Raw genomic sequence first — 25,846 nt, forward strand, 5'->3', positions numbered from 1 at the left:
CTGTGATTAATATGCTCAAGTTAGATGTTTGTCGCTAGACACAGCATACGTCTTGATCCTATTTGAAATACCTTTTTGAGGCTGCCAACATGACTTCAAAAGTTGGCCCTTACATAAAAAAACTTTGTTATTTGTTCCCACTTTTTATAAAGTCCATCATCTCGTAAATAGTAGCCGAAATATTGTCTTTACGCCTCATGTTACATGCTGCTTCATCTTCCTGACAGTAACCGAAACGCGCAGTTGTATTTTGTAAACACAGTTGCGTAGGAACCTTGGCGAGCAGAAAATGAAATTGATCAAACTTTGTACATAAGGTAATAGATGGCACTGGAATCGTTTCCAGATGTAAACGTTTTTGTGTGCTCAGCGCCTCTGTGAATGAAATGCCGAAGTAGATTGGATCCATCGAAGTAGAAAGAAAAGGAATACGCACTCAAATAACCGTGTGACGACTGAAGTGTGGTAAACACTTTTTATGAAAAGATATTTATTTTAACGTTCAGTCTTCGAGATCAAAATGGTTCAGTGCTCTGTTTTGGTGTGTTTCAATAATAGTGCAAACAAAAATAAAGCTTTATCTGGTGTGACATTTCACAGGTAACTTAATAAAATATTCCTATGTTTACTTTGGAGGCTATGAAAAGTTACTGAATTGTATGGACCGTACTCGCTCGAAGTTATAAATTGTTTTATTATTTTATGCAATTAATTCTGCTAAATAACTTAAAAAAGCGCAATTAAATTTCCATAAAAATAAATTCAGTATTAGAATGAACATAATATCCTCTAGAACACTATTATTTTCCCAAAAATAAACTCCACATGAAAGTAGGATTTCAACGATACTTCATGTTTTTTCGCAATAGATTTATGTATTTGATATTTGTTTCCAATATTTAAGATACAACAACAAAGAGCTCAAGCTTTAAATCTTTGCTTTTTCAAGGTTTCCAAAAAAAAATAAGTTGAGGAATATGTGGGTTGAAGCCACTAGAAGAGTTGATTGGGCTCCTCCTAAAGATGCTGTCATCTGCTCTGTTCATTTTGAAGAGTCCTGTCTATATACTACTCCAAAAGGTCAGCATAAAGTGATTGAAGGCTCTATACCAAGCAAATTTCTTCTTAAAATTGAGGTAAGATTAATTTTTCGAACATGGCCGCATTATTTGAAATAAAAAAAAAGTTTCAGTAATTATTTTCAATTATAGAGTGCTCCTTCAACTTTGACATTAACACAAGATGAGTCCATGGTTGTGCCGCATATAAAGGAAGAGCCAGAAGAAGAAACACAATGCAGTGTCCAATCATTCATATCTACTTCAAATGAGGAAAGCTCAACAATAGTAACGACTCATGATGACATGAGAAGATTGTCTGATAGTGATTCGCCAGAAACGAAAAAACTGAAATTGGAAATTTTAAGACTGGATAGTGTTTTAGACAGACAGCGAAGAAATCTTAAACGGCTTTGGCAAAAAAATCGCAGGCAGAGCAAAAAAATTAGTTCTCTTCAAGAAATGTTTTTAGCCATTGAAAAATAGAACTTTTTAGATGACGCAGAGTATTTTACTCTAGATGAAATAACTTGAAACATGACAGATCAAGATCTAATGAGGAGATACATTCGTAAGGCCAAAAAATGACGAATCAAAAACAATAGTTGCCATTTTTAAGTACTTTTACTCATACACTACATTTTTATTTCGCACCCCCAAACTCTGCAGAAATGGTACCAGAACTACAATTCTGAACCAGGGTTCAAGTCTACGGCACTAGTTACATTAAAAAAGTAAGTGAAAAACAGGACACAAGCTGTTAGTTAGTCTCATTCTGGATGAGACGTTTCTACGAGAACACATAGACTGGGACGGAATGAAATTTGTTACACTGCGAAAACTTCCTTTTGTTTGTAAGTTGCCAATTGTTTATTTTTATGTGGATTCTGTATCTGGGTTACTAACACAGTGGTTATAAAATTTGGATTGTGTTAACTAGATATGAAACGCTAGCAGTTTAGCCGGATAACAGATATTCTGTCAACCTTGCAGAGGGACAATCACATGGATTTAATGCTAGTAGCGCCATCTGTGTGTTATCCTATTAACTTATGAGTCCATCTAATAAAGGTGTTATTATTTTGATATGATTTTTATCAACATTTAATCCATTACTATTCATACGATTTTATATTTGTGTTCAAACTTAATTTGAGTACGGATCTGCCTTCGAGTAGTGTTACTTGTTGAGCGGCGCCGAATCCTCTTACCACACTTCGGACTTCACTTGCAGGCGCTCATACGCTCACTTTGCACATTTCCTTGGTTTCTTAATTCCGTGGTTGTATCTGTTGAATTCAAAAAAAATTGAGAGTCCCGTAGATCGAGTGTTATCGTCAAAATATTTTACATAGAAGTTGAAGTGATTACACCACGATATTTCTAAGCATCTTGATCCATAATCTTCAATAACATGTCTCACCATCAGTTGGGCAATATTGATAAATAGAATTTGAAACCTTTTTCCACGCTAGAACAAAAATAATGTCTTTTGACGCGCGTTTCTCAGTCACCTCCTGATGATGCTGACTTAGTTGGCAAAACGCGTGTCGAGAAACATTATTTTTGTTTTGGTATGAGTTTCAGTTGTCTACTTTCTGTTTTCCGAAATTGAGGATTCATATTCGACTTCAAACAGTGCTGCAAAGACTTGTTAGGTAGAAAAAAAAACATTAATAATTCTTATAGCTTTATTTATCGGAATGAGCAAGAGAATACACGTTATAAAACCAACATTTCTCAAGAATCAATTGCCTATAATTGGAGACAGAGATATCTCTTCAACTTTCCAAAAGATAACAGTGCTTCTGAATACTTGCAGTTTAATTAAATGACGTCATGCTTTGCAACGCCCCAAGGAACTAAAAATGTTCAATATCTTCATACAAACAAAGTGGCAATAAGACAAATGTTTCATTTCGAAACATCGATGTCCGCCATTGAAGATGACAGTGTTCCCAGTATATTGTGTAGGAATCCTGTGAATGATATCTGATTCAATTCCAAAACGAATGTATGAACTAACTAGGAAAAAGTCGTTTTTGTACAATTCAATGTTCATATGAAAGTTTTCTTCCAGTTTGTGCCTGAAAGATAGTTATTTCTTTGCATAATCTATGCATCTTTGTTAGGACGATATTTTGGAATTACTTGCTTTCTTCCTTTCTTTGGAAAATTCTCACATTTTTTGTATAAAGATGGAGTAGTAAGTAGAAAGCCAAAACCTTCCTTTCCCAAGAATTATTCTATTCTGAAAATAAACTACTCAAATTGAATATAGAGACACATCCTTAAAATCCAACAAGTAAAAAAAATATGTATTAAAAACTTCTGGTGTGCACTCCATACTAATTCTTATCTCGTTCCATTCGGTTGTTGTTTACTTTTTCCTTTGTTCACTTCTTTTTTTACTTTTAGCTACAAAATCAGTAATATAAATAATTCTGTATTTAGTTTCAGTTTACTTTCGTTCGTGATAGGTATTTAATTTTAAAATTTAAACAATGAATGTTGATGTATTGGGTAGACAGAGGATACGTAGAGTGTACCTCAACGAATTTCAAGTTGCTAGAGCAGTGGCATTGATCGAAGTAGGATATTCAAGACGTCGTGTAGCCCAAATGCTTAATGTGAGTCATTCTGCGGATTCCAGAGCTTGGAATCTCTACCAAATATACGGCATAGTAAACAGAACCCCTTATCCCAATCGACAGAGGGAAATAACCCGCAGAGAAGATCGTTTGTTACGACTTTGGGCAATTAGGGGTCGCACCGATTCTGCTACAAAACTGCAAAAGCTACGGGAACGCGAATTTCGACCCAATCGATACGAAACCGACTTCAAGAAGTACAACTCCATGCAAGGCAACCTGCTAGAGCCCCTAGATTAACTCCAGCTCATCGAGGAAATCGTAGAAACTTTTGTCAAGAGCATTGTAATTGGAATTTGGAGCAGTGGGCCAATGTAATGTTTACAGATGAAAAAAAATTCATGTTATTCAAAAATGACGGACGTGTTCGCGTATGTAGACGTCCCGGTGAACGCTATTTGGATGACTGTGCAAGAAATTGTTCCATTTGGAGGTGGATCGATAATGGTATGGGCTGGTATAACTTTGGCAGACACACGGACATTGTGGTGTTTCGGGAAGGGACTTTACTGGCTGTCCGTTACATAGAGGAGATATTGGAACCTCATATCGTCCCATTTGCCCAAAATATGGGCCCTGGGTTCATTTTACAACACGATAATGCCACGCCACACGTAGCCAGGGTTGCGAGAAATTTCCTACAGGAGCACAATATCAATGTCATGAGATGGCCAGCTAATAGTCCGGATTTAAATCATATTGAGCAGCTCTGGGATGAACTGGAAAGTCGTTTGAAAGGATCAACCCTTCCAAAATCTGAACCAAGTTGCAGATGCTTTTTTGACGATTTACGAGCAGTTACCCCAACAAATAATTAGAAATTTGGTGGAAAGCATGCCTCGTCGTTGTGCCAAACTTCTTAGAGCCAGGGGTGGACGTACTCACTATTAATGCACATTTTTCTTATTTTTTTCTGAAATGAATTTTCTTTGTTTCTGACACTCATTTGTATTTCTTTTTAATCATATTACCAAACAGCATTTTGAAAATAATGTAAGTAAATTTTGATAAAGGCACCTATAAACTATTTTATACATATAAATGTTTGACAAAATAGTACATATTTTGTACTTATTGCATTTTACGGACATGTCTCTATATTCATTTTGAGTAGTTTATATCCCTTTCAACCTGTCATTGAAAAGTTCAATGTATATGTCACGAAAATAATATCCCATAACCTGGTGTTTAACAAAACGAAGGGACATTTTCTCAATTCAAAAGTTGGGTAGAGATGTCTCATCAATTTCTGATAAACGGGTCATTCTCTTCCTCGTCCCAAAGGCCACATAATATATTTCATAAAGAGTAAAATTTATACATCACAAAAATAAATCCTCGCTCTCCACAAAACAAACAGTACTCAAGATTCTGAGGACAATCAATTCATATCAAGAATCTGGGAAGTACCTACTTCTGAAGAATATAACTGAACCATTTTCAGTTTTACCAATTTTATCTGGAACTAATCGGTTTTACAAAAACGCAACACGTGTTTCGCTATATATATATATATATATATATATATATATATATATATATATATATATATATATATATATATATATCAAAAGAGGAAAATTCGTGGACAGAACACTCAAAAAATAGGGGCAAACCGCGGACACGTGTTTCTGGCTATTGGCCACGAATTTTCCTCTTTTGATTTATATCATACACACTCGTTAATATTTACATCTCTATATATATATATATATACTTTTTTTCTTAAAGCCACCGTTTCTGAGACACGACGAGTCAAAAAGTTGTAATCGTCATTATATGCATAAGTATGCCACTTATATACATCTCTGAAATTGTCATTTAAGTAAAAATATTTTACTTTTGGTATACATAAGTATAAATATAAGAATATCCGGTAGAATAAAATAGCAACATCTTCATCTTCCGATATTCTATTTGATGAACTTATGACAGTTCCTACCAGTCAACAGAAATTTCTTGCAAATACTCACAACAATTCTCGGTTCATTTCAATGTTGAAGGATAAGTTTATTGGCGAAAATATATTGGTTAAACAGGCTAATAGCGATGCCGACGTACTGATTATTGAAACACCTATAGAGCAATTTGATTTGACAAATACAACTATTGTTGTTGGTGAAGATGTACACTTACTCGTACTTCTTACTGCTCGAACTCCACCTGAAAAAACTATTTTCTTTCTAAAGCCAGGAAAAGCTCAAAGTCAAACCGAAATATATTCGTCAAAAAGTTTAACTGCTTTTGCAAAGAGTCAAAATCATGTACTATTTTTACACGCAATAACTGGCTGTGATACGTCTGCATTTTACAGGAGGGGTAAAGTAACAGTCTTTAAAATGTTTGAAAAACAAGATTTAGTTCAATGTGCTGCAGTTTTCAAAAAAGTAATTTGACTCAACAAGAAATTATCACCAACGGGATTCAGTTTCTTCTTTCTATGTACAAAGCTCCGAACAAAACCACCTGCTTAGAAAAGTATCGACATGCAGGTTTCGTAAAAAACACTAAAAATAAGAAACAGGTGCAATTAGCTTGTTTTCATCCAACCTCAGTTGCTGCTCATCAACATCTTTTCCGGGTATATTACCAAGTTCAAGTGTGGCTTGGTTATCAGCTAGACCCAAAAGACTGGGGTTGGAAGTTGGTCGACAATGAATTAGAACCTGTTCAGACTTTACTCCCACCTGCACCGGAAAAACTGCTGAATATAATTTTTGCAACTGTAAAAATGGATGCAGCGCTGAATGTGGTTGTAAAAAAGTTGGACTGCTGTATTCTCTGGCATGTACACATGCGATAAATCACTCTTGGCGCAGTTTACCTACACCCAGGATGAACATCAAGAAGAAGAAGAAGATCAAGAAGAAGAAGAAGACCAAGAAGAAGAAGACCAAGAAGAAGAAGTATTTGAAGGTTATGACTCAGATGAATGAATTTTTACATTTTTTTAATTTCAATCGTTTTTTTTAATTTCCAACCCTTCCTAATATATTTTATTATGCCAGTTTTCAATTTGACAGAATCACAATAGACATGTGGAATAGACCTACTGGGGAAACCACTTTTAAAAAAACGCGCTAAGTACACTACCTCATAGGTGGCGTGGAAATGTGTGCATATAATGACGATTACAACTTTTTGACTCGTCGTATCTCAGAAACGGTGGCTCTAAGAAAAAAAAGTATTGATACAATTTTTGTAGAGAATTTCATGATCTACAATTTTCATCTGAAATTATTTCACGATAAAGCTCACCGTTTTCCTAAAAATCGCAAAAAACCAATTGTTTTCGAGATTTTTGACCTTTGACCTCGAATGCATTTTTTTCCAGGCGTCGCAATCATTCGGAATTTTAATATATATGGTATTATCAATGAAGAGGAATTCTTTGTACAAGCACTCATATGAAAGTGGGCAAACCGTAGACACGTGTTTCTAACTGCGATGACATGAAACCGCAGTTGGCTCCCTGATGGTGAATCCGCTTGTTTTGTTTTCAACCCTTTTTTTCGCAACCAAGTGTTGCCCATCCTTTACACTTGGCTGTACCGTACTGACGAAGGCTAAATAGCCAGTAACACGTGTCTACGGTTTGCCCACTTTCATATGAGTGCTTGTCCAAAGAATTCCTTTGTCTAAAGTGTTTTTATTCATTTCATTTGAGTGATCATGAATTACCATGAAGTAAATAAGTCATAAATCACACATATTAACTTATGTATCAGTTAATTATCAGTTTCCACATTTGAAAGAATATTCAGTGACGGGAAGTCATTCAATTTTAGTCGGTCACTTTAAATTCTCAATCCATTTATTTCTGAACATTCTAAAAGACAGAGTCAGCCCTATGTAAATTTCAGTCGAGAATTTTGAATGCTCTTGACAAGAAAAAAATGTGTCATGGGCCTTTTTATAGATTTCTTACGCGCTTCTAATTGTGTGGACCATGAACTGTTACTATCTAAGCTTTATTGATCAGGTGTAAGAGGGGTACCACATGATTTGGTGAGATCTTATCTCATAGTTAGGAGGCAAAAAGTGAGAATTGGTCAATGTACAGGCGATGATTGTGATGTAAAGCAGGGAGTTCCCCAGGGTTCGAATTTAGGCCCCTTTTTTCTCTTGTTATTTGCTAATGATCTAATTACGTTCATCAGTAAAACAAACTCGGTATTCGTTACAAGTTATGCTGGCTCCCCTGGCTAATACCACGAAGGGCGTTAGATTATATCCGATTATATCCGGTATTAAAACGAATTGTTCTTAGATAATTTGATTTATAGCCAGTCTTCAAGTATGCCCACTGACTATATGTGAAAATTTTACTTCCTTATACGAGGAATTGGGCAAATTTCGGATATGCAGTCGGTTACCTCGTTCACAGGCAGATGGGGCGACGACAAACCTGTTGTATGTTGTATGCTTCAGCTTAGTTCGAGGAATGATACTCTGACGGAATTCGATTTTTAATTATCGGAAATCATCGACTTTATGTTGATGATATTACAATACCTTGTACTGACGAGTGGCCAAACAGCCCGAAACCGGTCTGCAAGTGTGTTCCAATAATTGAAAATCTATTGCGGCAGTTGTATCGCTAACAGCATATGCAGGAATAACTTCTGTGAAGAATCCTGCACTGACACCTGTCGGATATAATCCAACGCCCTTCGTGGTATTAGCCAGGGGAGTAGTTGTTTTCTGATAGGTGTCAGTCCATTGATCTACAGTGTATGGAGTTGAGACAGGTCTGAACGAATTGTTCTTAGATAATTTGATTTATAGCCAGTCTTCAAGTATGCCCACTGACTATATGTGAAAATATTTTGACTGACTTATAATATGGTTACTTATTATTTGGACTAACTTTTATAATATGGTTACATGTAGTTATTTACATTTATATGTTTTTACATTTACTTTTACTTTCAAAATCGACATTTTCTTTGTTTATGGTGCATTGATTTCTGTCAACTGTACATTTCAACCAAAGAAATAAATATTATTATTATTATAAATGTCTGGTTACACCACCTTCTCCAAAAAATGCCCCGTTTCACGACCTCCAGTTTTTTAAAAGAATTGAATGGATACAAAAATATAGACGATACTCTATCTAAAGCTGTACGCAGTACAGTACAGTACGCAATACCAATTGTAGTATTTGAATCTGGAAAATGTTTCCTTATTCTGCTTCGATGAAAATATTTTGATGAATGTTGAGAAAGAAACGGTAAAGACTCTAAACAGGCCAGTAAACGGGTAATAATAGGGGAATTAGTTAAAATAGAAAATAAAGAACCTTTTTGAGGAGTGGCATCATAAGAAGGGCCACCCTAATAGACCAGCCTTGCGTTTTTGTAAAACTGTTTTGTGGAAATATAAAGCTTTTCTTGAATTCATTCATTTGCTCAAAAATAAGCATTTAAAACTGACTTTCAGAATCAATGGTGACCAACACGACAATTCGACTAGATATTCCGGCAATCCAAAAATAATAAAAATCAAAATAAATGTTGGGCACGGAGGTATCAAGTTTTTTAACGAGCTATCAAATACACAGACCATTATTAGGAGTTAATGATTAAGAAACCCTGCTTCGAAACTTTCTACAGTCTTTTAAATATTCTCAGGGTCAAAATTTATTATTCGACTGCCTGCCAAAACAAAAAGGTTGACTCTCTAGAGGTGAGAGTGTCAGAAAAATTGGTTCAACAACTTTCTCGGAAGTAGGATTTATCGAACGCCTCAGAACCTCGGAAAAACACAAAAGTATTAGAATCACAATTGGAGCCTTAAGATCCATTAATTAACAAACCCTAATAACTTTCCGATTATTTTCTAACAGATGCCGTAACAATCTGGCAAATTTCAATTCGGGGGCTCCAAAGAGAAAATACTGAATGTAATTTTATGAAAAATCAACACAAAATTGGACATTAAATGCCGATACAAGGAAACTTGATTCAAATAAAACTAGTAAATTCATCTAGAATGAACAATGATAATAATAATGATGAAGAACTGCAGTATACTTGAAACAATCCCAAACTGAGTAAATAAATAAATTAAATTTAAATTTGCAAATAATTTAGATCAAGAGTATATAAAATATAAGTCAAGTTTTATTTTCAAACATTTCAATACAACATTGAAAAAAATATATGACTTTTTGTATATAGTAGACTGAAATACAATATTTTTCAAAAATGTTGTTGGGTGCAAAAACAATTTGTAACAATCAACAAAACTGCGATACTCATCAGTAAAGCAAACAATGAAGAGAATATAAGAATTCTCCATTTGTCAAACACCGTAAATATTTCAATATACTCTGGATCAAACAGCAGTTCACACATTTCGGATTCTTGTCGTGTAACAATGTCTACCACCTTCAGCGAGAATATTGCAACGTTTACATTGAAAATCTTGTTATTATTGATGTCAAAGTTTATTTCTAAACTCAAAATGACTTTCAAAAGAGCTGCTAAACTTTCTCAATGGTTGTATGAACTTCACTTCGGCCACAGCAAGCCATGAAAGACACAAAAGGCCAATAACAGATATCCGTGTTATAATTAATCATTTTTCTTTATAATTTTTGCCACTGGCCTCCATTCAGTGCATTTCATCCATAAAAATCACACACAAACTACTAGACTAGATGCTCTTGCATGAGAAATTTGTTTGGAGCACATACAATTTTACAAAGTTGGTAACACTGTGTGTTCGTCACTAGTGTCAGTTGTCATATCAGTTGACGTTTGTATTGTCCGTTTTTGAGTTTCATTTCCTGTCTGACAGTTTTTTACATTGTAATCATACTTTTAGTCTTCATCATATTCAGTTGAAGTTGGACAATTGACACGACAACTGACATTAATGACGAATGACAGGGTATCCAACTCAGAAAAATACATGTGCTTCTCCATCTGATATGGTCCAGTGTTGCTTTCGAAACTGCTGTCATAAACACGATGAAAAGTTTGTCGAAGATCGCTTTGAAAATTTTCCGCATTGCTCATTCTCGCAGCGCCATCTGTCCGCAGCATTTTGCAACAAACAGGCGACCCGTTCAGCCTACGGACATCTAGTACTACATTGGATAACGACAACAAAATAATATCACAGTATCGGAAATAAGAACCCAAAACGCGTGAAATCTGCGAAAAAAAAGCATTAACCTTCCTCTTCTTCTCTTCTGCGAGGCGGTCTGTTTCGTGCCCCTCTCCTGATCTGGTTGAGGGCCGCGAGCATTCTGATCATGAAGGCAGCGGGAACAGTAATCGTATCTCTGGTTTCTTCCAGCATTATTGCGTTGCGATTAATTAACTGAAAATAAAAAGAGACGTTCTGAATCCTGCGAATAAATTCCAATCTGGTTACAGTACAATACGATATGTTACGAAAAGAAATTAGTCTGATGACTGTATGAGATCATATGTACAGAAAATAGAATTGAAACATTCACCTTTTCCTACACAGTAGTATCTGACAAACGCCTGTCGGATGTAATTCAATGCCCGTCGTGGTAATATCCCGGAAAGTAGTTTTCGCAGGCATCTCCCAGATACTGTTAGAACATTGGAAGAGGCGATTGATTAGAATTTTCATTTGAAATATGTATTTTGTTACAAAAACTTCTTAATGAGACAATTACCACGGCACAGACAATATGCATGCGTCTAACTTACTTATCAGATCTGTACGGTCTGAGTAACTTTTTTTTCTGCAAGAATTCGTGGTTTTCAGAACTAATTTTATGAGAAATTCGAATAGAAATATGAAAATTTATTTTCTTAATTAAATCTAGAATCACAGTTAAGTGTTGCTAACAGTTCCTAGATGGCGTCGTATTGTGTGTTTGTTACTATCGTATAATTATTACATGATGGCAGATTCAAGCGAACCGGTACCTTCTAATGTAGAAAAGCGGAAAGTTATACACGTGAAGAATTCAAAAAAAATTATCTGACTAAGAAATGTAGGAGATTTTATACGATTTACAACACAAATATTGTGACATTAAAGATTTGAATTTATATTGTTATACCTTTAGATCGTCTGGAAGATTAATTTGAGAGTGACAATTCTCGAAGCGGGGGCGCATTTTATCAAGATATTGTTGTAAATCATGCACTAAAGAAAATAACGCTGCCCGCCACTGGTAGCCATAAACCAATTGTGACGTGGTCAAGAGCGCGCCAGTCCGGCCAACGTTTCGTGTTTGTTCAACGTTCGCAGCCGTTCTAGACGTGGCGAGCATAATTCTACCTGCTTCAAAGGATTTCTGAAGAATTCTCCACCGGTTTCCGGATAGTTCGTTTGCCGCATATAAACGCTACCTACGAGCATATCGACAAGTTTAAGTGACAGTGCGGTGCACTGCGATAAAATTTGAATAATATTTGAAGTGTTTGGTTGTATTAAAAGTGAAATAAAGTTGAGTTTGACTTTTGTATGGCGGTCAATTACTGTCAAATCCACGGGGAATAACGTAACAATATGGATGGAAATGGTCTGTCAAGTACGCAATATCATTCTTTGAAGTGATGAGGTTGTCGTGCAATTATTTGTCTTTGTTTTCCAAAAACTCTATTACAGACTCAAATAGATTGTAGAATCAAGTGTGTGAAAAAGGAATCGGTTGAAATCTTCATCATTAGCAACACAAAGCTGATTAAATAATCTGTCATTTAAAGAGCTGTTTCGGATTTTATTGACTGCTTTGATGATATATTGCAGTGATTGAGAGAGGCGCTCACTCAAATTTTTCGCAACCAAATGTTGCCTTTGCGACGTCCTGTCATAGCCGGAGCGCCATCCGTAACAGCTGATATAATATTCTTCAGTGGAATTTATTTCTCATTATTATATTTATATGGTTTTTCCTTTTGTATCCTTCTCTAAATTTCTGGCAAATAGTAGTTCTTGATTTTGTCTTCTGACACCACTCACAATATTCACCTGCACCTAGCTAGTCGCTAACTAAATTCACTTATTTTCGTAATATCGTCGAATGACATTACTGGCTGTATGGCGCGCGCGCTTTTATATGAGGCAGCGGGCGGGCCTAGTACTTTCGAGAATGGAGACTAGAAACTTCTCGCTTCGCATTGAATCTTACCGCCATCTATTGTACAGTTTGACAACTATCAGACAGGAAATAGTTACTGTCTAGTCCCCTAGATGGCGTTACACGAGGAAACGCGCGTCAAGCTTAAAGAAACGGTAAAGTTTGTGTTAAAACCAAAAAAAAACATTTTTGAATCAGCCATCGCCCCCCTAAACCTCTTCAACGCCCCCCAATTTCTCTGTGCCCTTTACTGCCCCCCCTATAGGCCTAAAGCGCCCAAAAGGGGGCGTTATTGCCCACTCTGAGAAATACTAGTTTAGAATATTGATTGATGACCAATTTTTTGGGCTTATTTGACATCATTTCAAATGTAATTTTGTATTTCATGACATATTACGAACTTCAATTCGTACCCTGGATATGAGTTCCTCTTAAAGACAAATCACTTACGTCGGCAGACATCACCTCGTCAAAGGACGGCTCCTCCAGGATGGGACCCCACACCTTGACGTCGTGGTCGATCCCGCTGGTGGCGAGTAAAGGAAGCGTCGGGTGCGGCTGGAGACAGTTCACGACGTGCTTATCGGCCTGAAGCAGCATCTTCACGGCGGCCGTCTCGCGATTCCAGATGAAGACGTGGCCGCAGTCCGAGCCGGACATGACGTAGTCGTCGCCCCAGAAGGCCGCCTCCTTGATCATCGTCCTAAGAAAACAAAAATTATTATTTAATGTAATAATATTAATAATTCATTGAAATAAACAAACGTGGACTAATGTAAACATGATAGACAGATATTCAGATATTTATTCGTGCTTCTAATCATGAGCTTGTACGGTATCAGAGAACATCTCACAAATAACTTTACATTGAAATACACACATCAGAAAAGTCTAGGGATATTTTTATAACATAAAAATAAATGCATGAGGTCGTTTAATTTCGATTAAATTGTTACACTCGACCACCCTGTAGATTTCTAAGTATTGAACAAAGCCTGCAAAAACGGTAACTAATCTTTTATCAAGTTTTTTACAAACTGTAGGTTTTCGGCTAAAATGAATAATCTGAAAGTGTCGAGTTTGTACATTCTATGCAGTTCTTGCTCAGCAATTAAACTGGAAATATTGTGCTTTAACATGGAACGCCATCACTTACCATTGGCTGAGATGAATAGAGCTGTAGGGCTTCTTCAAGGTGGCATGCGACAAAATGATGTAGCTCTTCGTTTGGGGGTCTCCCAAAGTGTTATCAGTCGATTGTGGCGGCGTTTCCGTGAAACTGGCAGTCCAGCCGAACAACATCCAGGGCGAGGACGCGCTACAACTGCAGTTCGAGACCGATTTTTGGTCTTAACCGCGAGAAGACAACCGACAATCACAGCACCTGAGTTGGTTAACGTGTTGCAGCAGACGCACCAGGTAACCATTGGTCGTGATACTGTCAGAAATCGACTGCATGAAGTAGATCTCCACAACAGAAGGCCACTTAGATGTCCACCTTAGTCGAGAGGCAATCGCGGTAGAAGATTAGAGTGGTGTCAAGAACATCAAAACTGGGATGCAAATGATTGGGCCACAGTTTTGTTTACAGACGAATCCAGATTTGGATTTCATCCAGATTCTCGTCGAGTAAGACTGTGGAGACGACCTGGAAATAATGAACGTTTGAGACACGTCCAGGAAGTCCACACATACAGAGGTGTTACAGTAATGCTATGGGGCGGAATCATGATCGGCGGCAGAACCGATCTCGTTTTTCCAAATCGCTCCCTCACAGCTCGACAGTACCTCGACACCATTCTTCTACCTATCGTCCGTCCGTTTGCTGGTGCTGTTGCTGAAAACTTCCACCTAATGCACGATAATGCTCGTCCACATGTCGCGCGTCTAGTGACTGACTGGCTCACCAACGAAGGAGTTGATGTATTGCCATGGCCAGCACAATCACCGGACCTGAATCCCATCGAGCATGTGTGGGACATGCTTCAACGAAGAACTACTCCGCATATGGGGAACATTCACACAACGTTTCAATTGAGAGAGCTTTTAATCGCTGAATGGGCAAATGTACCTCAACAAGACATTGACAATCTCATTTTGTCGATGCACGATAGATGTAGGGCCGTAATAAACCAGCGTGGAGGCCATACTTTGTACTGATTCCAATTTTTTTTGTATTATGATTTTTTTTCGGGGTGCCAAAGAAGAGACATATTTTTTTTTAGTTTTGCTTATATGCGCACTCAGTATTTTTGACCATTTAGTAAATTTTGTTGTAAGTTACATTCGTTTAATAATCACCCGTCAACTTTTTTTTCCCTAAAGCGATCGAAAAAAAGAATTATTGCCATTTTTAAAAATATCCCTAGACTTTTCCGATGTGTGTAGTTACCTTATGTATATACATACATACACATGATATGCCCAAGTTCAGGTGAAAATCACCTCACCCCCTGCTTCTTATGTGAACTCACAATTTTGTAGGTATCTGTGGCAGATATTCGAAGGGAAAACAACAACTAACCCAGCTAATGCCACGCAGAAAGCTGAAGTGAAAAAGTGAAACCGTCAAGCACCTGTGTAACGTCTTCCATTCGGAAAATTCGTCGCAATTTTTCATTTGGTCGGGACGACCTCCGATTCAATCGTTTCCAAGTCCTTGCTTCTCGTCAGTACCGGGCAGGTCATTTCAAACGGAGTGAACCCCCTGAGTATCCCGAACAAACAACATTAATTCCAACTAGTCATAAACTCTATCTGCAGTTGATTCAGTAGTATGTCCACTGCGCCATCTGCAGACAATGTCCGGAAACAACTCCACAAACACAAACTCCGGGGTGGGAATCAGAATAATAAACGTATTCTGGAGAGGTGCTTTATGACCTATACAAGTCTTTCCCAAAGTGGTTTAAGGGGGGGGGCGATGGCTAATTTGAAAATGATTTTTGCTTCTAACACAAACTTTACCGCTCCTTTACGCTTAACGCGCGTTTCCTCGTGTAACGCCATCTAGGGGACTAAACAGTAACTATTTCCTGTCCGATAGTTGTCAAACTGTACAATAGATGGCGGTAAGCTTCAATGCGATGCGAGAAGTTTCTAGTCTCCATTCTCGAAAGTACTAGGCCCGCCCGCTGCCTCATATGAAAGCGCACGCGCCATCCAGCCAGTAATGTCATTCGACGATGTTACTAAACCAAGTGAATTTAGTTAGCGACTAGCTAGGTAAAGTGCTGTACGTGCGGTGGTGAATACTGATGTCAGGTGTTTTTCCATCTGAACTTTGGGCATGTAATACGCACCTATTCGAAATATGTTCATTATACATACACATATTATTATCATATTACCATCATTATACATTATATACACACATATATCCACATATATACAAGCCTGCATAATGTGCAATATATCAGCTAATGGTTAAAAATAAGATGAAAAACCTTTATTTGAATAGACGCAATACATAAGGAGAATTGCATACAAGCTAAAAGAAAAAAAGATGAACTGCTATATCAGTTGAAGATGATTTCAATCTTAGAGTGTATCAAATTGATCTCTCAGATACTCAGGTTGCATTTTGTGAAGATCAAGATAAAATGTTATTGATATTCTAGTAAAATGTCGATTTCATAACAAATGTAACACCCAAATCACGTACTTTATTCACTTGTTGAATTAGTGTATCATCAAGATGACTAAAGTAAGTAAGTTAAGTGAGTAAAGAAAAACCGGTTGATTTGCTCCAAGAAAAAGTGATCCGAGGTCTTTTTTCTTTTGACATTATAGAAGAATAACACACAAAATTGTTAATTATATTACCCCAGATATAATATCCAGTATTGGTTATGAAAAATACGAATGATGAAAGAATTGAAGTTACCGGAGAATTGTCTCGAAATTTAATTACAATTATCATCTCAATATAATATTTACGAAAATATGATACATTTACCTTGTGAATGATACATTACCTCGAGTTTCTATGACCAATGTACTTCATTTTTACCTCGGCCTCGTGTATAAAGTGCTCTTCACTTTTCTTTTCTCTTCTTTCTAATTTATCTTCTTCTACGTTTTTGGCGAGGTCTTCAGAGTCAACGTTCTAAAAGTTAATTTCAAATACATCAACGATCTTATTCAATTTAGTGAATAAAAAATACAGAATTCCTCTTTTCAGTCAAAAAAGTGAATATAGGCTTTCATGGCCGTAGTCACGATTAGAAACAACAAAATCCGGGCTGGTAGATCCTGATTGGATGGAACCTGAACCACCAAACCTTTCATCTGCTACTACGACTGACTTCAACAGTGGTATGTGCGTTGACTGAACAGATGAAGGTTACGTCTCCAAGTTCAGCAATGACTGACTGGCGAGCTATGTTTTCACTCGTATTTATTATTGCAGAGAGTGGTGGGGTGATTGTGCAGATGGTGTGGACGGTGGTGGGGGCGACTGCGATGTGTCCCTACAAATGCTCACTTCTGATTGGGCCGCACTTTTGCTGGGTCGTTCTGATTGGTCGGCACAGATACTAGGTTGTTCTGATTGGTCCACGTTGATGACATACATGTTCCTAGTGGTATGTCAATCAGAGTTGTATTCTAGTCCATTTCTGGCCTTTATGGCTATTGAAATTGATGGCCTCCCTATTTAGTTGTTTGTGATAATGCGTTGAATCACACCGGATAGCAGTTTCTTCGTATTTTAATACATGGTCTGTTTCTGCTAGGACATGTTTTGCAATGGGGAATGTTCCGCCTGACGAAAATCAAGTAGTTTTCATGAAAGAGCTCTAAAACAACGCATTTTAAACTTATCATTTCAACCTTTTTCTTCAAAAAATTATTTAAATACTTAAAAAAGAGGAATGAAATAATGCATTCATCACTTAAAAGGATTCGTTTCTATTTCACCATTTGGCAACATCGGTTATAGCTAATAAAGGACAATGCATCTGTTGAGACAAACAAAGATGACATATTTCAGAGGCGTGCTGTTCTGTTTACTTATGTTCCGAGTTCCGAGACATTCTGTGACATATGACCTAACCTATCTTCCTCTATATAAATAAATAACAAAACAACTGTTGTTTATGTGGCTTATGAAGGTGGTATTGAACTATAATTTATATTTTGCCTTAATTGTTGATTAATAAAGATAATTTTCCTTTTTTAAATTAGAATATCTAGGTACGTATACATTATTTCAACTTGATTAAGGTGCTGTTGCCAATATGTGAATTAGAAACAAATCCCTTTAAAAATTAAAACCCAACATTTGAAACATCAATTTGAATACTTTTCGAATTGAATTTGAAAAACTCATGAATTAAACTCAACTTTATTTTGTTCAAACTTGCATTTGCTGTAATAACCCAAATTGAGGAACATTCCCCATTGCGGATTTCTCCGGTTAAATGAGACGGCAGCTACGATTGTGTTCTTATATCCTGGTGTTGATGCTGCGATTAGTGGTTCTGACGTAAGTTTTGTATATGATTTGTTGTATATGTTGTTGACATTAACGCTAGTTATAGGATCTTCAAACAGGGATTTCCGAACTTTGACAGCTGATATCATGGAAAAGGATCCTTGAATGTATACCACACTGAGATCCTTCAGATAAACAAGAAAAAAGATAGGCCCAGGAAGTGAACCCTGAGGAACACCGCATCACAGTATTCGTTTCAGAATTTAACAATCTGAATTATGTTGGAGAGGTACGCTTCAAGCCGTTTGTTTAGAATCCCTGACGCTTCAGCTTTCGGAGAAGTATTCCGGGATTCACACAATCAAAAGCTTTCGAGAAATCACAGAGCACATCTCTGTCGGCCTCATCATTGTTCCTTTTCAGTCCGATCCTCACCATCCTTGCGATATGTGGAAAATCACAAGACACTAGAAACTCATATCTGAATAAAGAGGAGAAAATGAATTTTTGAAAATACAAAAATATTCAACAGTATACAGGGTGTAACTAAATAAGTGTAAAACATATAAGGAGGTGATTCCTCATCGAAAAAAAGATAGGATCTTTCATATAAAGAAACTTCATTGGAGCATCCCTTGTTAAGATACAGCCCCTTAAAGGGGGTACATAAAATTTGTATAACAATTTTTTTCACAAGCACTAAAAAAGTTACAATATTGAAATCAATCTGACGTTTTGTACTACCAAAAAGACACTTAGCCAGTAATTTATTTGATTTACCCCATGGTTGTAAGGGGTGGAAAACGCAACCCCTAAAATTTATTTCCAATGTAACTTTTTGTCTTATTATTTGTTTACCATTTAAAAATTTATTTCCGATAGCCTGTTTCATTCTAAACAAAAAATGTCTCTTGAGTTTTTTGCCCAAAATAAACCAGTTTGCAGCAAAAAATTATTTTACGAACAACTACAGAGATACATCATCATAAATGCGAAAATACAAACCTATCTAGTGGGTCGCTATTAGCGATAGTGACAATTAAATTGGTATGACGCTGTCAGTTTGTGAATTTTCGAAATTGAATTAATAATAATTGTGTGTTGTTCTGTTCTTAATTTGTTACTTTAATAATTCACTATTATTATTATTATTATTCACTATTAAAATGGCATACACAAATGAGGAAATGGCTGACATGCATTACGTTTACAATCAGTCGCAGGGGAATGGGTTAGAAGCTTCTAGAAGATATGCTGAAATGTATCCTCAACGGCAGCATCCTTCACATAGAATATTTGTTTCGACTTCATCAACGATTACGAGAATATGGTTCATTCGACAAAAGAACGCAGGATTGTGGTCGCCATAGAGAAGTACGAACACCACAGCTTGAGGAAGCAGTACTTTATTTGATTGAAGAACAACCTACTACCAGTACTAGAAAGATTGCTTTCCAGCTAAATGTTGATCATATGACGGTATTTCGAATTTTAAAGGAACAACTCTTATACCCTTACCATCTGCAACGAGTACCGGCACTGTTAAGAAATTGTGACTTTCTGAAGACGATAGAATTCACAGACGAATGTAGTTTTTCTCGGGACAAGATTATTAATTTTTATAATTACCACATATGGGCTGATGAAAACCCTCACGCTATTGTCGAAACTAACCATCACGAACAGTTTTCTCTCAACGTGTGGCTCGTAGTTATTGGGGATGATTTAATTGGGCCTCATTTTCTACCTCCTCGATTAAATGGTGAGGCATACGTTCAATTTTTAAGAGAAGTGCATCCAGTACTGCTGAAGGAAGTTCCTTTGGGCGACAGAAGGTATATGTTTTTTATGCATGATGGGGCTCCCGCCCATTTCAGTCAAGTAGCACGTCAGCATATAACTGAAACATATGCAAATCAGTGGATAGGTCGAGGAGGACCACAGAACTGGCCCACTCGATCCCCGGATCTCAATCCTCTCGATTTCTCTATTTGGGGCCACTTACAGCATTTGGTTTATCGTACTCCTGTTCGCGATGTAGAGGACTTAAGAAACCGCATCATAGATGCGTGCAGGGTAATCAGAGAGACTCCAGGAATATTTGAGCGAATACGTGGCTCAATGCGCCGACGTCTAGACGCATGCGTAATGTCTGAAGGTAGACATATTGAACATTTACTATGATTTCTACATGTTGTGTGCTTTGTTATTAATAAATCAGTTTTGTTTATTACCCTTTAATCGTTTAATGCAGGTACTAACTACAAAATAACAATAAATCCAGTTCGCATTTATGATGATGTATCTCTGTAGTTGTTCGTAAAATAATTCTTTGCTGCGAACTGGTTTATTTTGGGCAAAAAACCAAAGAGACATTTTTTGTTTAGAATGAAACAGGCCATCGAAAATAAATTTTTAAATGGTAAACAAATAATAAGACAAAAAGTTACAATGGAAATAAATTTTAGGGGTTGCGTTTTCCACCCCTTACAACCATGGGGTAAACCAAATAAATTACTGGCCAAGTGTCTTTTTGGTAGTACAAAACGTCACGTTAATTTCAATATTGTAACTTTTTCAGTGCTTGTGAAAAAAATTGTTATACAAATTTTATGTACCCCCTTCAAGGGGCTGTATCTCAACAAGGGATGCTCCAATGAAGTTTCTTTATATGAAAGATCCTATCTTTTTTTCGATGAGGAATCACCTCCTTCAATGTTTTACACTTATTCAGTTACACCCTGTATGTATCAACTCACTCACCATCGGCTCCGATGTGGCAGAGACTGCAGCGCCTTCAGAAGTGGAAGGTGCACTAAGAACGTCCTCTCCGAACGTCCTGTTGACCTCCCTGCCGACCCTAAGACTAATGGTGGAGTTCGAGGTGCTCTGCTGCGAGTACCTGAAGCTGACGGAAGGTTCGGCGCCGTGCTGTTCGATAAAACCCTCCCGGAGATTCCGGAGCGCCGTCAAATGGTTGTGCAGGTGGCTTGTTATCGTGGAGCGGTTAAAGTTTTCGGGGTTTGACGATGAAGGCTCCTGACCGGAAGACGATCTGATGTCCAGCAGATGAAGGTAGAACAGATTAAATAAAAAAGGTGGTGTAGGTGTACAATGGGCGGCAATTCAGTTTTTGGACCAACAGGTAGATAGTTTATTTCAAAAAGGAAAACCTAATCTTTGCAAAAAAATTATTGCACATATACATAAGAAATTGTATATATAAATGAAAACTATATCATTAAATGGTATATTGCATTGTCTAAACTTGAAAACTGTGCTTTAGTAGGATGTCCACTGCGCCATCTACAGACAAAGTCCTGAAACAACTCCACAAACATAATATACTCCGGGGGAGGAGTAAGAATAATAAACATATTTTAGAGAGAGAGAAGTTCAAGTAAAAAACACCTTGCCCCTCGCCTCTCATGCTAATGCCACGCAGAAAGCTGAAGTACAACCATCAGGCACTTGTGCAACGTCTTCCATTTGAAAGATTCATCGCAATCAACTTCCTACTTATGAAGAGCAGAAATTAATTTCATTTGGTCAGGACGACCACCGGTTTCGGAGTACTTGCTCCTCGTCAGTACCGGGCAGGTCATTTCAGACGGAGCGAACCGTCTGAATATCCCGAACAAACAATATTAATTCCAACTATACTAAAACCAATAATGATTGAGAGTAGAAGTAAGCCCAGTTGACAGCAAATCGGGGGCGTGCTTATTCATTTTTGAGAGGGTTAAGAATGAAAGAAAAATTCTTAGTACAATTAGTTAAAATATTCATACACATTTTTTATTTATTTCATTGAAACTTTGCAATATCGTAATTTAGCTAATCGTTGTAGTCATTAGGTGGGCCTTATGAAAACGGAGTAATAATCGTGGTAATTATAGTAGGTACCGAATAAACTAACAATATTAATAAAAAACACAATATATATATATATATATATATATATATATATATATATATATATATATATATATATATATATATATAACTTTTTTTCACTATTGGGTTGCAGCAATTGATAAGTGAACTCTTTATAACTATTCTCAAGCTTTCGAGTAACTTAAACTCATCGTCAGGGGTACTAACAAATACAAATTACAAATTTTTGATAATAGAATATAATATAAATGTAAATGTACAAATTTTCGTCTAATCTTTAACCTCAGATTCGTCACTGTTGCTACCGCTATCATCAAAGTGAATAATAATTGGTTCAATATTGTGTTCAATACGGTTGTCTACTTCCCACATTTTTTGCTCCTCTTTTAAAACATGCTGCATGCATTTCTTCCAGTCTTCTGCAGAAACAGTTCGAAAAGCTCCTTATAGGTGATGTTGCACGTCCACTAATTTAAATGTTGTGTTTTCTCGTGCCACATATCCTTTTACTTGCGCCCAGATTAATTCTATTGGGTTTAATTCGCAGTGGTATGGTGGTAACCTTAAATCTGTAATTCCACGACTTAACGCCATTTCATCCACTGCGAATTTTTTATATTTGTCTGTGTGTAATTTTGTTAGCTGAAGTAGTTCTGCCTTTAAACTATCTTTATTATATTGGATGTTCTTATTAATTAACCATTCTTGAATTGCTGCTTTTTTCCATGATTGTTTCGGTAATGGTTCTAAATGTCGACTATGGCATGGGGCATTGTCCATGACGATGACAGACCCAGGTTCCACAAGTTGAATGATGCCTTCAAACCATTTTTCAAACACCTCCGCATTCATCTCTTCATGATAGTCGCCTGTTTTCTCAGATTTAAATATTAATTCACCATTTGGTAAAAATCCACTGTCACTTCCTATATGCGTAACTATCAGACGACTACCTTTTCCAGATGGCTGTTTTAACCCAACTGACAAACCTTCATTAAAGGCTTGTCGTGCACTTGTTATATTACCATCCTGACATACTTTTTTGACCGTATGTCCTTGGTTAACCCATGTCTCGTCCATGAAGTACAATTTTTTTTTGTGCTTCCGAAATTCGTCAATTTTTCTTAGATAGTTTCTTCTCCATGCTATTATTTCTTGACGTTCAATGAGAATGCTTTTGCTGTCAACTTTTCCGTACGTAAATTTCATTTCGTGTACAAGTTTCCTAAAAAATTCTTTACCCATTTTTGGGACCAATTCATGATCGCTAAGTGCCTCCAGATCTGTTTGTAGTGTGGGCAGCTCATTTCTGAAAAAGAAACTGTGAATAGTTCTGCGTATACTGGTTTTGGCTTCTTCATCAACTGTGTTTTTTTTTCATCCGCTACTAGTTTTTGGCGTTTGTACGTCCCCATGAATTTCTGCTTCTCTTAGTATTTTGTAAATCGATGATTTTGGTACACCGGTATAATCAGAGCACATATCAACTAATTTATCTTTTGTAATTGTGGAATTTAATGATGTAGAAATGCCCGGTTGGTTATTCGGAGGTACACACGTACAATTACAGCACACATGCACAAAGTCATCTTTTGGTGGCTGATGATCTCTTTCAAGATAGTGAAATACTCGCAGTACAATTTGTTTTCCTCTTACTGACCGAGACTCCGACCGTTTTACCTTTTTCGACGTGGAAGGCCCGACCATGTCTCCCATTTTTTGAGTAGTTTGAGAACGGTGTAGAAATATAATTATGTAACGCTTAAACACTTATTAGCACTATTATTTTCACCAATTGTTATCACAACACGTCGATTGCTGACTAACTTAACTGTAAAACGTACAATTCACGCTGTATAATTCACAAACCAATGATACGCTCATGGCTGCAAGTACATTAGTGAGGACTGCAACGATGAGATGGAAGTTACGGTTAAGTGACAAAGACAGAAATATCGTTGCGTACAGCGTTGCCACTAGTTGTAATAAATATCTAACACTATACAGAAAATAATGAATTTCAACTGATCAGTAATCAGGAAATGTATAAGTATTACTCATTACAAGCTCATTACAGATTTTTGTCATAAATAATACCTTTTAATCGTACTAGTATTGTGTATTATCTATAATTTGCCACAACCTACAACTCTACTGCTTACTATATTTTGATTCTGCTATAAACTGGTAACGTAAAATTTAAATATGACAACGCGCTTTACTCTCAATCATTATTGGTTTTACTATAGTCGTAAACTCAGTAGGATGTACCACTGCGCCACCTGCAGACAAAGCCCGGAAGGACTTCTAAATGGAAAACGTTGCACAGGTACCTTATGGTTTTACTTCAGCTTTCCGTGCGGCATTAGCTGGGTTAGTTGTTGTTCATCCGTCTAGTATCCGTCACACTTACCTACAATGTCATAGGTTCACATGAAAGGCAAGGGGGCAAGGTGTTTTTCACCTTAACTCGAGTATGTTATATGCACCTCTCAGGAAGATACTCATTTATTATTCTCCCAATATGGGAGTGATCAGAATTTAATATTTGACTTTCATGGAATTATTTTCCAGCAGCTCGACTGCATTAACCTTTCTCGACTTCACAAAACAGGTCCCAGTTTTGATCTTTGCGGTACGCCGGATATTATAATTTTTTCAACTAATTATGTGGTATATTGTTCAAACACTGATTTTTATACAAACAAAAAAAGGTTCAGATTTCGTAATAGTTTCATTTTCACGAATGACAATCATAGTGAACTTACTCGGACATCTAAGATCACCTGAGTCATCAAAAATCAAATAAAATAATGACAGGTACAATTGATTGAATCGATCTAAGAAGCATTTGCATGAATTATGCATACTCTGGAGTCTTTTCTGTTGATAAAAGTATGTGGATTGGAATATTATTTGGAATATTATAGTCGATGTTATGGTTTCATATGTATGGACTATGTTGTATCCTATGCAATTCAAATTTATGGCGATTTTTAAATAGAAACATTAAGCACGTGGACATATTGGATGGCCAGCTATGTCGCCAGACTTAAATCCGTTGGATTACTTTATGTGGGGCCATCTGAAGAATGTTGTTTATAAAACAACAGAAGTAAACAATATTATAAACAAAATTATAAACAAGGTTCAACAAGAATTTCTTTAACGTTTATGTTACTGTCAAATACAGCAAGGACTACAGTTCGAACATTTAAAATAAAGTCATGAATTTATTACTGGATTAATTTCCTATTGGTTGTTAAATTGATCATTAAAAAAATATAAAATAATTAATTCATTTCTACTTTTACAAGATATCAATAAAATTTATTTTCTAAGCGCATATCTTTCAAATTCTGTCCGTTAGACCCCAAGTATCATACCTTTTCGGAACCAGCTCGTTACGGATTATCTAAAAATGACACCAAATACAGGGTGTTGCATTTAAAAAAATTACTGATGACGTCATCACAATACTATGGATCACAATGTATAATGAAATTTTGTTGTAAAATGTAGAATATTGAAATTAAAAATCGACGTGTTTCAGGTTTTTGTAAAACGACCTTTGGTTTTGGAAATATCCAATTTACTACATACTTTGCGGACACACTGTATATACCTATATGAGTGCTTAATGTTTCTATTTAAAAATCGCAATAAATTTAAATTGCATAACATCGACCATAATATTCCAATCCACATATTTTCATCAACAGAA

The 25,846-nt window shown here is 36.5% G+C and overlaps 2 protein-coding genes across 2 annotated transcripts in view; one reads left to right on the forward strand and one right to left on the reverse strand.

Annotated features, from left to right (window-relative positions):
* Nucleotides 1–394: 394 nt before the first annotated feature.
* On the forward strand, nucleotides 395–3,932 carry LOC111504911 (THAP domain-containing protein 1). The gene is made up of 3 exons (XM_023159631.2): nucleotides 395–600; nucleotides 950–1,136; nucleotides 1,212–3,932. Exons 1-3 carry the CDS (start codon nucleotides 521–523, stop codon nucleotides 1,542–1,544), a joined length of 600 nt encoding a protein of 199 aa, XP_023015399.2. The 5' UTR covers nucleotides 395–520; the 3' UTR covers nucleotides 1,545–3,932.
* Nucleotides 2,736–25,846, reverse strand: part of LOC111504928 (DDB1- and CUL4-associated factor 6) — a 33,913-nt gene continuing 10,802 nt past the window's right edge. Inside the window, exons 8-11 of the mRNA XM_074176754.1 lie at nucleotides 20,989–21,280; nucleotides 16,766–16,896; nucleotides 13,239–13,491; nucleotides 2,736–11,044 (exon numbers count right to left, since the gene is read on the reverse strand). Of these exons, the coding sequence (XP_074032855.1) occupies nucleotides 10,892–11,044; nucleotides 13,239–13,491; nucleotides 16,766–16,896; nucleotides 20,989–21,280 (829 nt within the window). The 3' untranslated portion in view covers nucleotides 2,736–10,891. The remainder of the gene's footprint in view (nucleotides 11,045–13,238; nucleotides 13,492–16,765; nucleotides 16,897–20,988; nucleotides 21,281–25,846) is intronic.

Source organism: Leptinotarsa decemlineata, unplaced genomic scaffold (genome assembly GCF_025532065.1).
Source record: "Leptinotarsa decemlineata unplaced genomic scaffold, Ldec_3_MD MMD2_tig00002082_RagTag_RagTag, whole genome shotgun sequence".
In the NCBI taxonomy this organism is placed as follows: Eukaryota; Metazoa; Arthropoda; class Insecta; order Coleoptera; family Chrysomelidae; genus Leptinotarsa; species Leptinotarsa decemlineata.

Excerpts from the sequence above, each read along its gene's own strand:
- LOC111504911 (XM_023159631.2), top strand. The coding sequence starts at position 521 with ATGGTTCAGTGCTCTGTTTTGGTGTGTTTCAATAATAGTGCAAACAAA. Across the intron at positions 601-949 it reads TCTGGTGTGACATTTCACAG|GTTTCCAAAAAAAAATAAGT; the intron begins GTAACTTAATAA and ends TGCTTTTTCAAG. Across the intron at positions 1,137-1,211 it reads AATTTCTTCTTAAAATTGAG|AGTGCTCCTTCAACTTTGAC; the intron begins GTAAGATTAATT and ends TTTCAATTATAG.